At 53.8% G+C, this 15300-nt stretch overlaps 1 protein-coding gene across 6 annotated transcripts in view; it reads left to right on the top strand.

The window, feature by feature from the left end:
- ARAP1 (ArfGAP with RhoGAP domain, ankyrin repeat and PH domain 1) overlaps positions 1-14802 on the top strand; it is a 126181-nt gene extending 111379 nt beyond the window's left edge. For all 6 annotated transcript variants that reach the window (XM_081327794.1, XM_081327793.1, XM_081327797.1 and 3 more), the window contains 10 exons: positions 382-447; positions 1704-1821; positions 3345-3458; positions 5039-5181; positions 6192-6274; positions 9339-9389; positions 12070-12133; positions 13203-13358; positions 13649-13686; positions 13950-14802. In XM_081327794.1, coding sequence (XP_081183920.1) covers positions 382-447; positions 1704-1821; positions 3345-3458; positions 5039-5181; positions 6192-6274; positions 9339-9389; positions 12070-12133; positions 13203-13358; positions 13649-13666 — 813 coding nt within the window. In that variant the 3' untranslated portion in view covers positions 13667-13686; positions 13950-14802. The remainder of the gene's footprint in view (positions 1-381; positions 448-1703; positions 1822-3344; positions 3459-5038; positions 5182-6191; positions 6275-9338; positions 9390-12069; positions 12134-13202; positions 13359-13648; positions 13687-13949) is intronic.
- The last annotated feature ends 498 nt before the right edge of the window (positions 14803-15300 follow it).

Below are 15300 nucleotides of genomic sequence, written 5' to 3' on the forward strand. Positions count from 1 at the left end.
ATAGATAGATAGATAGGATGGATGAATAGAAGGATAGATAGATAGGATGGATGGATGAGTAGATGGATAGATAGATAGATAGATAGATAGATAGATAGATAGATAGATAGATGATAGATAGATAGATAGGATGGATGAATAGAAGGATAGATAGATAGGATGGATGGATGAGTAGATGGATAGATAGATAGATAGATAGATAGATAGATAGATGATAGATAGATAGATAGGATGGATGAATAGATGGGATAGATAGATAGGACAGAGAGACAGATGAGATAGATAGATAGGTGTAAAATGGTTTTAATAGCATTCCTAGCCTAGCCCCCCCAGTCTGAAGATATTGGGGGCTTGTTTTACTATTTTCCCCCTTCTCGGCAGGCGGGGGACTTCATCTGCACGGTGTATCTGGAGGAGAAGAAGATGGAGGCCGAGCAGCACGTGAAGGTGAGACAGGCCAGGCCAGAGACAGGAGCGGGGGGGGGGCTGTGGTGGTCTGAGGTTGGCAAGGAAAGCCACGTGATTGGTGGAAGCAGATCGGGGTGCAGGCACTCAAGGCCGGGCCGGGGGAGAGAGAAGAGATGAAGAGAAGGGGGGTCTGGCTGCAGCCCCATGATTCAGATTTGTGGACACTCTGCGGATGGATCTCAGCCAAGAAAGACAACTGAACTGCTGGCCTTTTGGATCAGCCCTTGAAGGCTACCTGGTCTTCCCCAGCCTCCTGCAACCCGGTGGATTGGGACTATATTTCCCAGGTGTCCAGTCACTGCACTCAACATGGAAGGCCAACTGGATTTCATGGCTAAGGTCGGGCTAGAACTCACTGTCTCCTGGTGATGGGTGTAAAGTCCCCCAGCTGGCTTTCGTGCCTAAGGCGGGACTAGAACTCACCGTCTCCTGGTGATGGATGTGAAGGCCCCCAGCTGGCTTTCGTGCCTAAGGCGGGACTAGAACTCACCATCTCCTGGTGATGGGTGTAAAGTCCCCCAGCTGGCTTTCGTGCCTAAGGCGGGACTAGAACTCACCGTCTCCTGGTGATGGGTGTGAAGGCCCCCAGCTGGCTTTCGTGCCTAAGGCGGGACTAGAACTCACCATCTCCTGGTGATGGGTGTGAAGGCCCCCAGCTGGCTTTCGTGGCTAAGGCGGGACTAGAACTCACCGTCTCCTGGTGATGGGTGTAAAGTCCCCCAGCTGGCTTTCGTGCCTAAGGCGGGACTAGAACTCACCATCTCCTGGTGATGGGTGTAAAGTCCCCCAGCTGGCTTTCGTGCCTAAGGCGGGACTAGAACTCACCGTCTCCTGGTGATGGGTGTGAAGGCCCCCAGCTGGCTTTCGTGCCTAAGGCGGGACTAGAACTCACCATCTCCTGGTGATGGGTGTGAAGGCCCCCAGCTGGCTTTCGTGGCTAAGGCGGGACTAGAACTCACCGTCTCCTGGTGATGGGTGTAAAGTCCCCCAGCTGGCTTTCGTGGCTAAGGCGGGACTAGAACTCACCGTCTCCTAGTTTCACGCCAGGTGTCCTAAGCATCAGGAATGGAAAACTACAGCCACCTCCCCTCCCCTCCCCCCCTTTTTTGTGTGGATAATTCTGTTTGCCCCAAGGAGTGGATGAGGGGTGATCGGTAACCCCCTCTCTATAATTGGGATCCCTGCTTCTCTGAAAGGCCCGCAGGGTCATCCTAACGCTCAGCTTCTTCTCCCAGATTCCGGCCACCATGACGTCGGAGGAGCTGACCTTCACCATCTTGGACCGGAGGAAAATCCCCACCAAGGAGAAGGACTTCTGGAGCTGCTTTGAGGTCAACGAGCGAGAGGAGGCCGGTCAGTGGGGGCCGGAGGGGGGGAAGGTCTTCCCAGTCTGTGGCAACCGGGGTGCCCTCTGCGCTTGGAAGAAAGAGAGAGAGAGAGAATGGAAAGAGAAAGAAAGAAGGAAAGAAAGAGAAAGAAAGAGAGAAAGAAAAGAAGGAAAGAAAGAAAGAGAAAGAAAAAGGAGAAAGAAAGAAAGAAGGAGGAGAGGAAAGGAAAGGAAAGGAAAAGGAAAGGAAGGAAGGAAGGAAGAAAAAGGAAAGAAAGAGAAAGAAAGAAAGAGAGAGAGAAAGAAAAGAAGGAAAGAAAGAAAGAGAAAGAAAAAGAGATGGAGAAAGAAAGAAAGAAGGAGAGGAAAGGAAAGAAAAGGAAAGGAAAGGAAAAGGAAAGGAAGGAAGGAAGGAAGAAAAAGGAAAGAAAGAGAAAGAAAGAAAGAGAGAGAGAAAGAAAAGAAGGAAAGAAAGAAAGAGAAAGAAAAAGAGATGGAGAAAGAAAGAAAGAAGGAGAGGAAAGGAAAGGAAAGGAAAGGAAAGGAAAAGGAAAGGAAGGAAGGAAGGAAGAAAAAGGAAAGTTTATAGTTATAGTTTATAGTTTATTAAATTTTTATACCGCCCTTCTCCCGAAGGACTCAGGGCGGTGAACAGGGCATATCATAATACTACAAAAATACAAAAGTTAAAAAAAGAATTAAATTATTGCCCACAATAAAAACAATAATATATATATATATAAATATTAAAACCCTAAGTGATTCCCCATCAGGCCAGGCCGGCTTGTTCGAATAAATGGGTCTTTAACCCGCGCCGGAAGGAGCGAAAATCCGGTGCCATCCGGAGCTCAACCGGCAGTTGGTTCCATAGCTCCGGGGCGCCCACAGAGAAGGCCCTCCCCCTGGGGGCCGCCAGCCGACATTCCCTGACCGGAGGCACCCTGTGGGAGCGCACGAAAGAAAGAGAAAGAAAAGAGAAAGGAAGAAAAAGAGAGACGGAGAAAGAAAGAAAGAAACGAGAAAGAAAAAGGAAAGGAGGGAAGGAAGAAAAAGAAGGAAAGAAAGAAAGAAAAGAGAGAGGGAGAAAGAAAGAAAGAAAAAAGAGAAAAAAGAAGGAGAGGAAAGGAAAGAAAGAAAAAGGAAAGGAAGGAAGGAAAAAGGAAAGAGAAAGAAAAGAAGGAAAAGAGAAAAAGAGACGGAGAAAGAAAGAAACGAGAGAAAGAAGAAAGAGAGGAAAGGAAAGAAAGAAAAAGGAAAGGAAGGAAGGAAGAAAAAGAAGGAAAGAAAGAAAAGAGAGAGGGAGAAAGAAACGAAAGGAAGGGGAGGGGAGGGGAGGTGGGAGGAAACCCAGATGTGGGAGGGGCTTCAGGCCTCTCGGACTCTCCCTGGGGGGGCCGGGGGGGGGGCTGGGCGGCCGTGGCTGACCCAAGTCCTGGGCAGAAGAGACCCCCCCTCCTCCCCCCCCTTCCCCGAGCCAGCCCCTCCCCCAGGGCCCCTCCGGGCTGCCCCTCCTCATCTCCCTTTCTCTCTCCTCCTCCTCCTCCTGCAGAGCGGCCCCTGCACTACAGCGAGAAGGTCCTGCCCATCATGCACAGCCTGGGCAAGGAGAGCTACCTGGTGGTGAAGAAGCAGCTCTCCATGGAGAACATGCTGCTTTACCTGGGTGAGTCGGAGCCGCGGGGGGCCTGGGGGTGGGGGGAGAGGACGGGTCTGCGGACCCTTTCCGGATTGGGGGGTGCTCGGGGACCGGCCCCCGTCCAGCCGGGGAACTCAGCCTGGAGAAAGGAGCAACTGGAGGTCCTGCAGGCTGGGCACTTGGGGAGCCGTTTCCAGGTCAGGGAAGGAAGGAAAGGAAAAGGAAGTGAAAAGGAGGGAGGGAGGGAGGGAGGATAGGAAGAGGAGAAGGTGGGAAAGAATGGAGGGAGGAAGAGAGAGAGTGGGCAGGGAGGGAGGGAGCAAGGAAGAGAGAGTGGGAAGGAAGGAAGGAAGGAAGGAAGGAAAGGGGAGGAAGAGTGGGAAGGAAGGAGGGAGGGAGAGAGTGGGAAGGAAGGAGGGAGGGAGGAAGGAAGAGAGAGTGGGAAGGAAGGAGGGAGGGAGGGAGGGAGGAAGAGAGTAGGAAGGAAGGAAGGAAGGAAAGGAGGAAGAGAGTGGGAAGGAAGGAGGGAGGGAGGGAGGATAGGAAGAGGAGAAGGTGGGAAAGAATGGAGGGAGGAAGAGAGAGAGTGGGCAGGGAGGGAGGGAGCGAGGAAGAGAGAGTGGGAAGGAAGGAAGGAAGGAAGGAAGGAAGGAAGGAAGGAAGGAAAGGGGAGGAAGAGTGGGAAGGAAGGAGGGAGGGAGAGAGTGGGAAGGAAGGAGGGAGGGAGGAAGGAAGAGAGAGTGGGAAGGAAGGAGGGAGGGAGGGAGGGAGGAAGAGAGTAGGAAGGAAGGAAGGAAGGAAGGAAGGAAAGGAGGAAGAGAGTGGGAAGGAAGGAGGGAGGGAGGGAGGATAGGAAGAGGAGAAGGTGGGAAAGAATGGAGGGAGGAAGAGAGAGAGTGGGCAGGGAGGGAGGGAGCGAGGAAGAGAGAGTGGGAAGGAAGGAAGGAAGGAAAGGAAGGAAGGAAGGAAGGAAGGAAGGAAGGAAGGAAAGGGGAGGAAGAGTGGGAAGGAAGGAGGGAGGAAGAGAGTGGGAAGGAAGGAGGGAGGGAGCAAGGAAGAGAGAGTGGGAAGGAAGGAGGGAGGGAGGGAGGGAGGAAGAGAGTAGGAAGGAAGGAAGGAAGGAAGGAAGGAAAGGAGGAAGAGAGTGGGAAGGAAGGAGGGAGGGAGCAAGGAAGAGAGAGTGGGAAGGAAGGAGGGAGGGAGGGAGGGAGGAAGAGAGTGGGAAGGAAGGAAAAAAGAAGGGAGGGAGGCAGAAGAGAAGAAAGAGTGGGGAGGAGAAGACCCTCCCCCAGCAGGGACTGCCCCCTTGCCAGGGACTTGCGCTGTTCCAATAGCAGTCGATGGGGTCCCCAGTGGGACAATGTGGGTTTAGGAACCTCTGGGTATAGGAGCAGTCTACCTTTAAGCAGCAAATGGTGCTAGCCGTCATTGGGAGGCCGTGGGGCTGCCCCCCCTTCCTGCTCTCCTGCCTGTGGTGCTTGGCTCAGGTTGGAGTGAGGAGAACAGGGACCCCCCCAACGGGCCCTCCCCCCTGGCCTTCCCGGAGGCCTTTCAGAAGTGGGTCCCGGGGAGCCTCCTCCACGCCCCTCTTCCTCCTCCTCCCCCAGCCAGCAAGGTGGGCGACAGCAAACACGGCCTGATGAAGTTCAGAGAGGAGAAGAACGTCCTCGGGGTGGGCCTCAGCACCGGCTTCCACGACCGCTACTTCATCCTCAACAGCCACTCCCTCCGCCTCTACAAGGAGGTCCGGGTAGGTCCTCCGCCTCTGAATTCGAACTCGAATCCTTCCTCACTGTCGCCCACGCTCTACTCCCCTCTCAGCTTGACTACTGCAGGGCGCTCTACGTGGGGCCGCCCTGGAAGAGTATCTGGAAGCTCCCGTGAGGCAACTCACGGTCGCCTGGCGATTGGCCCAAAGTCACCCAGCCGGCTTTCATGCCTGAGGCGGGACTAGAACTCTCCATCTCCTGGTGATTGCCCCAGCGTTATCCAATCAGCTTTCGTGCCTTAGGCGGGACTAGAACTCAGTCTCCTGGCGATTGGCCCAAATTCACCTAGCCGGCTTTCACGCTTAAGGCAGGACTAGAACTCTCCATCTCCTGGTGATTGCCCCAAAGTTATCCAATCAGCTTTCGTGCCTTAGGCGGGACTAGAACTCACAGTCTCCTGGCGATTGGCCCAAATTCACCTAGCTGGCTTTCACGCTTAAGGCAGGACTAGAACTCTCCATCTCCTGGTAATTGGCCCAAAGTTATCCAATCAGCTTTCGTGCCTTAGGCGGGACTAGAACTCACCGTCTCCTGGCGATTGGCCCAAAGTCACCTAGCCGGCTTTCATGCTTAAGGCAGGACTAGAACTCTCCATCTCCTGGTGATTGCCCCAAAGTTATCCAATCAGCTTTCGTGCCTTAGGCGGGACTAGAACTCACCGTCTCCTGGTGATTGGCCCAAAGTCACCCAGCCAGCTTTCATGCCTAAGGCGGGACTAGAACTCTCTGTCTCCTGGTGATTGGCCCAAAGTCACGCAGCCGGCCTTCATGCCTAAGGCGGGATGAGGTGGGACCACTAGACCAAGCTGGCTCCCTGTGTCCACCTTTCACGTCCACCTTTAACGGCGGACGTGGATTTTGAAGGCAGCCACCCTGCTTTGGGAGGTGGGAGGTGGCGCCCCTCGTGGGGACCCGAGCTGGCCCTTCTTGGTGGTCTGTGGGCATGCCCTCCCCTCTTTCGCTGTTCACACAGCCCTTCTTCTCTCGCCCAGAGCCACAAGCCAGAGAAAGAATGGCTGGTCAAGAACCTGAAGATCTACCTGGGCATTAAGAAGAAGGTCCGTCCACCAACTTGGTAAGGGGAGCAGACGAGCCCCACCCGACGGTTGTCCCTGCCAAGGGGGGAGGGGGCTACCCCGGTGTAGGTGGGCTGACTTCCCTACCAGGAGGTCTCGGGGGAATCTCCGTCATCCGGATCGGGGTTGTCCCAAAGGCGCTTTTTTCAAGAGGCAACTGGACTCCCTCCGTATTTCTTTGAAGACTTTTCGCTCCTCCTCCAGGAAGCTTCTTCGGCTCTGACCGTGCAGATGTGCACGTTGGGGAAACGAAACAGCCACTTCACAAGCGCCTGGCGCGCAACGTAGGAGAACAAAGCCATCCGGATCAGAGTCAGCGGTCCCTCTGCCTTTAAAAGGCAAAGGCCACATTTTTGAGGACAGCAAAGGCCACGTTCTGGACAGAGAGGACCGCTGGTTGGAAAGAGGGGTCAAAGAGGCCATCTGGGTCAAAATTGAGCAGCCCTCCCTCTCAACGGGGGGGGGAGGGGGGAGGGAATAGGAGATTATCCATCTCCAGTCTACAACGCGGTCCTTTCCGCGGTTCCAAGAAGGCTCCACACCCATTTGCACCACTCAGGTGACCCCGAGGACACAGACAAACCTCCAAGTGGCCTCAACAACTTGCTAAAAGGATGCAAACGACCAGCTGTCTGCAAGGAGTATAAATCCTTCCATTCCCCACCATCCGGGCAGAGCTGAAGAAGCTCCTGGGATGAGAAGTGAAATCTCTTCAAAGAATAAGGAGAAAGCTCAGTTGCTTCTTGAAAAAAAAGCCCCTTTGAGATTCCCTACAACAGGGGTCCCCAACCCCGGGCCGTGGACCAGCTCCGGGCTACGGCATGTCAGAAACTGGCCCAGGCAAACGAGTGAAGCCCCATCTGCGGGATGCAAGCAGCACACAAAACCTCACCCCCTCCAGTCCACGGAAAAACCTCTATCCACGGAACCGGTCCCTGGTGCCCCTCTAGGTTGGGGAACGCTGCCCTACAAGGAGTGTTAATAATAATAATAATAATAATAATTAATAATAATAATAATAATAATAATAATAATAATAATAATAATAATAATAATAATAATAATAATAATAATAATAATATAATCATAATAGTAAAGTTGGAAGGGACCTTGGAGGTCATCTAGTCCAACCCCCTGCTCGGGCAGGAAACCCTGCACCTTTTCAGACAAACGGCTGTCCAGTCACTTCTTAAAAACTTCCAGTGTTGGAGCATTCCCCGCTTCTGGAGGCAAGGAGTTCCACTGGTTAATCATTGTTTGTAGACCAAGATCTTCAAAGGCCCTCCTGGTTCAGGGAGATAAGGCCGCCGTTCCTGCTTTGGGCCAGCCGGGGGCAGCCTTGCCCCATGGAACAGGTCTTGTTCAGCTCCTGGCCCACCAGCCAAAAGGGGTGGGGTGGGGTGGGGGGGCTAAAGGTGTAAAATGTCCTTTTGAAAGTGCCCAGGATGAGCCAATGAAGGGGGGGGGGGCGCTTTGGCCACAAAAGACCTGGAAGGGGATTTTGAAATGCAGGGGGAAAGGAAATCTCTCCCCTTGTGGGGTTGAATGTGGGGCTGACTCCCCACCCCCAAAGTGCACAGGATGGGCTGCCCTGCACCAAACCCACAGCCTTAATCCCGGGAACCAACCTCCCCTCTCCCCCCCCACCCCACTTCCATCCCCTCTCCCTCCAGAGGCTCTGGAAGGCTGTCTGGTCGGTGTAAAAATTCGAATCTTAGGCTCGCTCCAATTTGGGGCGTTTTGCATAGTCTGGGCATCTTCTTGACTTCCTGCTGTAGTTGGGGGGGACTGCTTAGGAGCCCCCTCCTCCCGTCTTCCCCCCCCTTCCCACGTCTTCAACCTGTGGCACGAAAGACCCCTTTGCAACGATTGAGATGTTCTTGGAAGGCGTTTCGCTTCTCATCCCGGAAGCTGCTTCTGCTCTGACCGGACGGTGGGGGAATGATGGGGGGATTTATACTCCTTGCAGACCGCTGGTCGTTTGCAATTCTTTTTAGAGGGTCGTCGAGGCCACTTGGAGGTTCGCCTGTGTCCTCGGGGGTCACCTGAGTGGTGCAAGTGGGCGTGGAGCCATATTTGGAACCGCCCAAAGGACGGTGTTGCGTAGCTGTGCTTTCTGCAGGATGTTTTCTGCCCTGTGTCCCTTGAACGCGGGTCCAGGCTGCTGGGGGGTGTGTGAGTCTGTGTTGCCTGCATCTCAAACCGAAGTGCAAATGGGCACGGACAAACCTCCAAGTGGCCTCAACGACCCTCTAAAAAGAAGGCAAACGACCAGCCGTCTGCAAGGAGTATAAATCCTCCCATTCCCCACCGTCCGGTCAGAGCCGAAGAAGCTTCTTGGGTGAGAAGCGAAAGGTCTTCAAAGAAAAGGCTCCACACCCATTTGCACCACTCAGGACACAGACAAACCTCCAGGCGGCCTCAATGACCCTCTAAAAAGGATGCAAATGACCAGCTCTCTGCAAGGAGTATAAATCCTCCCATTCCCCACCGTCCGGTCAGAGCCGAAGAAGCTTCTTGGGTGAGAAGCGAAAGGTCTTCAAAGAAAAGGCTCCACACCCATTTGCACCAATCAGGTGAGCCTGAGGACACGGACAAACCTCCAGATGGCCTCAACGACCCTCTACAAAGAAGGCAAACGACCAGCCGTCTGCAAGGAGTATAAATCCCCCCATTAGTCCCCGCCGTCTGGTCAGAGCCGACGAAGCTCCTCGGATGAAGCAGCGAAACGTCTTCCAAGAAAAAAAACACCAAGAGAGTCCAGGTGCCTCCTGGGAAAAAAAGCACCTTTTGAGTTTCCTTGAAGACATTTCCCTTCCCTTCCCAGAAGCTTCCTCAGCTCTGGAGAAGGAAAGGCGAAAAACCAAAAAAAAAACTCTTGCAGTGGAGATGGCTGTCCTCACCTGCCCCCAATACTCTCTGGCTCCCCCTGTAGGCTGCCGAAGGGGGAAGCGTGAAGCTGCAGTGGGGGCAGAGGGGGGGGGGAAGAAGTGGAGCCAGGGTGGGATTTTGTGCGCACCCACCACACAACCTCACCAGGCCCCCCTTGTTTCTCTTTTGCAGCTGGGGCTTCACTGTCTTCTTTGAGAATGAAAAGATGGAGAAGCAGCAGTGGTAAGGGGAGGGGGCTGGAAGGTGGACGGAGCGGGGTGGGTGGGTGGGTTGCTTTGATGCTTATTGTTAGCAAAGTGCTTCTTGAGTTATCCGGAACCTGCACAGGCAAAAGCGTATGGAGAATAGGAAGAGTCACGCAGTAGCCACACAGGTTACACTGAGTTGTGATAAACAGAAAAATACTTTACTATTAGGTGTAAACACAAAAACACAATCCGAATAAACAGTCCAGGTCATACAATGCCTCCTTAAGTAACACCAGCTGCCTGCCATTAGTGCAGGTTCGAGTCCCACCAGGCTCCAGGTTGACTCAGCCTTCCATCCTTCCCAGGTAGGTAAAATGAGGACCCAGATTGTTGGGGGCAATAAGCTGACTTTGTAATAATGCCGCTTGGGGTGTGTGTGAAAGCCCTAATAAGCAGGCATATACATAGAATGAAGGCTACTGCTAAGCTTTTAAGCCGCCCTGAGTCTTCGGAGAAGGGCGGGATATAAATGGGATTAAAATAAAAAAATAAATAAATAAAATACACGAAGAACGACAGATAAGCAACAGCAACAGTCCAGGGAGTATCCAAAATACAATGGCTTCTTACCGGTCTGAAGGTCAAGTACACAGTTCCTAAGGTTTAACAAAGTAGTAAGCCTAAAAGCAAAAACAATGAGAGTAAAGAGAGAGAGAGAAGCCACGTTCCTAGCTCCCTCTTATGGCCGTTGGAAAAACTTACACACCCATTGGCCAATTAGCACCTTAAGGTTATAACATCATGGTTTATATATTTCCAACCCAACCAGGCTATAACCATATGCCTAACACTTATCCCATCCTATATCTAAAGGGCCAGGGGGCTGAAAACTAGAGGGGGGGGGTTCAATCCCCACCATGGCATCACCCCTTAGTCCATTCCAATATTTTATTTCTTTCATCCAATCGCGTTCAATTCTCGGAGACTTTCCGGACAAAATCTTGCCGTTTCCTGGCAAGGTGTTTTGGAAGGGGACAGCCGTTGCTTCCTTCCTAGGGCTGAGATAGAGTGACTGGCTCAAGGTCACCCAGCCGGCTTTCGTGCCTAAGGTGGGACTAGAACTCACCGCCTCCTGGTGATTGGCCCAAAGTCACCCAGCCAGCTTTCATGCCTAAGGCGGGACTAGAACTCACCGTCTTCTAGTGATTGGCCCAAAGTCGTCCAGCTGGCTTTCATACCTAAGGTGGGACTAGAACTCACCGTCTCCTGGTGATTGGTCAAGGTCACCAGCCGACATTGGTGCTTAGGGCAAAAGTAGAACTCACCGTCTCCTGGTGATTGGCCAAAGGTCACGCAGCTGACATTCATGTCTAAAGTGGGACTAGAACTCCCCGTCTCCTGGTGATTGGCCCAAACTTACCCAGCTGGCTTTCGTACCTAAGGTGGGACTAGAACTCCCCGTCTCCGGGTGATTGGCCCAAAGTTGCCCAGCCGGCTTTCATACCTAAGGCGGGACTAGAACTCACCGTCTCCTGGTGATTGGTCAAGGTCACCAGCCGACATTGGTGCTTAGGGCAAAACTAGAACTCACCGTCTCCTGGTGATTGGCCAAAGGTCACGCAGCTGACATTCATGTCTAAAGTGGGACTAGAACTCCCCGTCTCCTGGTGATTGGCCCAAAGCCACCCAGCTGGCTTTCATGCCTAAGGCGAGACTAGAACTCCCACTCTCCTGGTGATTGGCCCAAAGTCACGCAGTTGGCTTTCACCCTTAAGGCGGGACTAGAACTCACCGTCTTCTCGTGATTGGCCCAAAGTCACCCAGCTGGCTTTCATGCCTAAGGCAGGACTAGAATTCACCGCCTCCTGGCGACTGGCCCAGAGTCACCCAGCCTGTCTCATTCAATGACGCTGGGTACCTCATAATTCCCACAATATAAAAACAGTGGGAACAATAGGAAGCATTTTCAAAACCATAAAAATATGCACAATAAACATACACAGCAGCCGAGATAGTTAGTTAACAGGACGGATAGTCCTCAATTTAAAACAACTTGTTTAGGGACCGTTTGAAATCAACAACGGCACTGAAAAAAGTGACCCGCGACTATTTTTTCACACTTTACGACCGTCGCAGCACCCCCGCCGTCACGTCATCAAAATTCAGACGCTTGGCAACCGACTCGCACGTACGACGGTTGTGGTGTCCCCCGGGGGTGTCACGTGATCCTCTTTTGCGACCTTTTGACAAGCCAAGTCAAGTGTGGGGGGGAAGCCGGATTCACTTAACAACCGTCTTACTCATTTTAACAACTGCAGCGATTCACTTAACAGGAAAAGGTCATAAAATGGGGCGAAACTCCCTTAACAACGGTCTCGCTTAGCCACGGAAATTTTGGGCTTCCTCGTGGTCGTAAGTCGAGGACTACCTGTATAAGCAGGAAATGGGGCCCCTTTACCCCTTCAGGCCCCCCCTCTCCCCTGCCCCCCCGGCTCAGGAGCCCAGCCAGGTTTTTTAACATCTTGCAAAAAAGGCCAGCCAGCTTGGGACGCTTCAAACCTCCGAGGGGTGGATGTTGCACAGAACAGGGGCCGCTGCGGAAAAGGCCCTGCACCGGCCCCCCTATTGTGGGGCAGAATTGGGGGGTGTCTGGGGGTCTTCGCTTCTCCTTTCCACTGTTCTCACCCCCCACCCTCCATCCCGTGCCCGGGCAGGTACCTCTGCTGTGAAACTCAGATGGAGATGCGGACGTGGTTTGCTAACTTCCTCTCCATGCAGGTAAGTTCAGGGCAGGCTCCACCTGGGGGGGGAGGGAAGCGTTTGAGGGAGGGTCTCCTTGCTTGGGTTTTTCATGCCTGCATCCTGGGAGGGGTCGTGTGACGTCTCCCCCCACCAGACACACACACACCTGGCTGCAAGACTGGCACCCCCAGTGCAGAGAAGCCGTGGGCTCCCTTTGGTTGAACGTGGAATCCGAGGGACCCTGGGAGGTCTTCTAGTCCAAGCTCCCTCCGCCCTGTGCGTTCCCACAGAGAGGGCCTCCTCAGGGTGCCACCGATCAGAGAATGTCGATTGGTGGCCCCCAGGGGGAGATCCTTCTCTGTGGGCGCTCCGGAGCTGTGGAATCAGTTGCCGGTAGAGCTCCGGATGGCGCCCGATCTTCGCTCCTTTCGTCGCGATCTCAAGACGTTTTTGTTTGTACAAGCCGGCCTAGCCTGATGGGGATTGGTGGGGTTTTTATTTTTTTGTACTCTTAATTTTATTTTTGGGGTTTTATTATTGTATTAATTGTTTTAACTTGGGCAATTATTTAATCTCTTTTTAATCTTTGTACTTTGTATTTGACTTTTGCCCTGTGAACCGCCCTGAGTCCTCAGGGAGAAGGGCGGTATATAAATATTATTAAATTAAATTAAATTAAATTAAACCCCCTGCCAAGCAGGAAACCCTGTTCCGTTCCAGACAGTCTGGTGGTGCCATCTCTTCTTCAAAGCCTGCTCTGAGGCAGCAGGGCAGGGCCCGGTTAGGCCGGGGGCCTTTTTGCACAACCCCTTGTGCGGCCAAGTGTGTCCACACGCTCAGGAACAGGCAGCCTTCCAAGCACAGAGGTCCGCCTGCAAGCTTCAGTGCTTCCCGGGGATTCTGGTCTGGCTGTTGCAGCGTCACGGCCATGAGGACTAGGAGCTTGCTCCCTTTGGGCCCCACAGAGCGGGTCCCTGGCTGAGGTTGGCTTTGCAGAGGGGTCTCGCCGCTTGTGCCCTTGATGGGTGGTGCTTCCCGAAGAAGACGGATACGGCGCTCTTAATTTCTCCGTTTCTTCCCCCCCTGTCTCCGCATCCCCCCCCAGCACGGAGGCAACATCTGGCCCTCGGAATCATCCAAGATCCGGGCGCCTCAGACGCAACCGGATTCTCGGCTGGGCAACGTCTCGCTGATTCCCCTGCGAGGCAGCGAGAACGAGATGCGGAACAGCGTGGCGGCTTTGGTGGCTGATCCCTTGACGGTGGGCCCAATCCCTTCCCCTTTCTTTCTTTCTTTCTTTCTTTCTTTCTTTCTTTCTTTCTTTCTTTCTTTCTTTCTTTCTTTCTTTCTTCCTTCCTTCCTTCCTTCCTTCCTTCCTTCCTTCCTTCCTTCCTTCCTTCCTTCCTTCCTTCCCTCTCTCTTCTTTTTCTTTGTTTTCTTTTTCTCATCTGTAATCTGCTTGGTCCCTCCCACCCCCCCTGGGTGGTTGAGGGTCCCTGAAGACCCCCCCCCCGCCCTGTGTCTTCTGACCTTGCCTCCTTTTCCCTCCAGCTCCTTCGGGATGTGTGAATCCGGCAGAGGCGCACCAGGTAAATGAACAGCCCATCCTGCAGCGGTCAGGACGGGTGGCCCTCCGGGGTGGGGGCAGGGCGGGGGCGTTTGGGAGCCCCCCCGTTTGTCCCCCAGGGCTGGGGAGGACGCTGGGCTTTGCAGAAATGCTGGCCTGGCCTTTTGAAGGTGCCAGCCGCTCCCCAGATCTGGGGTGGCCCACAAGTCCTGCGGATGCCGCCCCCCCACCCCAAATTCTCCCCCACCCCAACTCTCGCTTTGCTTCCCTTTCTTTCCCTTGCAGCTTGGACAAGCGCAGCGAAGGGCACTCCAGCAACCGGAGGCCGGTCAAGCGGGGGGAGGGAGGGAGGGGTGCCCAATATCCAAGCCAGACCCTTTGGGGTCCCCGGAAGACCGAAAGCATCAGGAATCAGGCCTCCAAACGGACAGGGGGTGGTGGGGGGAGGATTTGCAGGCAGCCCGGACCTGAAGCCGGTCACCAAAGCCAACCGGGTTCATTTCTGTGCCAGGAACAAGACGTGCCCCCCCCCAAATGCAGCCTGGTGGACTTCCTGGGGTTTTTGCCTACTCCTCAAAGCCCCCCCCCCAAGACCATCCCTGCCCTTCAGCTGCCTCTGATGGATGCTCGGGGCAAAGGACACTGGGCTGTGTGGCGTAGTCTGGGTTTTACCAGGCCCCGGAAGCTTTGCTGGAGACACGTATCTTCGGGGTGCAAGGAGAAAGGCCCCCCCCATGGTCCGCCAGCAGTCTCCCTCTTTCTGAACCCCTGAAATCATGGGGCGCCAAGCGCAGAAGAGGGGAACTGCATCCGGCTGCTCTTCCCTCCCTTTTGGGGGTCCCCAATTCTGCCCCCACCCTCTTCTACAGACTCCGGGGGGGGTGTCTCTCGCCAGCAGCTGCTCACCTGGAAGAAGGCAACACAGCAGCAGCTCCTCGGTAGAAGGCCAGCCGTGGCACCGAGACTGCGGTTGGCAGGGTGGGGAGGGGGTTTCTCCCCCCCACCCCCGCTCGGCATGGGCAGGGACAGAAAGCCCAGCTGTGCCTGGGTGCTGTGAAAAGGGGAGGGGCGCTGTCGTTTCCAGCTGATGTATTTTTTTGTCGTCTTTTTGTAATCAGAATAAAGTTCTCAGAAGGAATTGGAGTTGATGGGGGCGGGGCTTGCAAGAGGCTGGGGGGGGGGCTACTGCCCTGTGCTGATGGTGGTGGGGGGCTCTTCTCTGGCTCTAGTCTAGACCACGTTTTTTTTCCAAACTTGGCGACTTGAAGGTGTATGGAGCTTCCAGAATTCCCTAGCCAGCATGGGAGGAACCTCAGCTCCCAGAATTCCCCAACTAGCAAGAGTGGACTTCAATTCCCAGGATTCCCTAGCTAGCAAGGGTGGGCTACAATTCCAGGATTCCTCAGCCAGCATGGGGGAACTTCAATTCCCCAAATTTCCCACCCACCAAGGGTAAACTTCACCTCCCAGAATTTCCCAAGGGTGGACTTCAATTCCCAGAATTCCCTAGCAAACAAGAATTCTGCAGCCAGCTGGGGGGGGGGAGGAGAGTTCATCTCCCAGAATTCCTCAATTTCTTCAACTTCATCTCCCAGAATTGCTCAGGCAGCAATTTTGGAGTTGAAGTCCACCCATC

This window comes from Vipera berus, assembly GCF_964194415.1.
Source record: "Vipera berus genome assembly, chromosome: 4".
NCBI lineage: Eukaryota > Metazoa > Chordata > Lepidosauria > Squamata > Viperidae > Vipera > Vipera berus.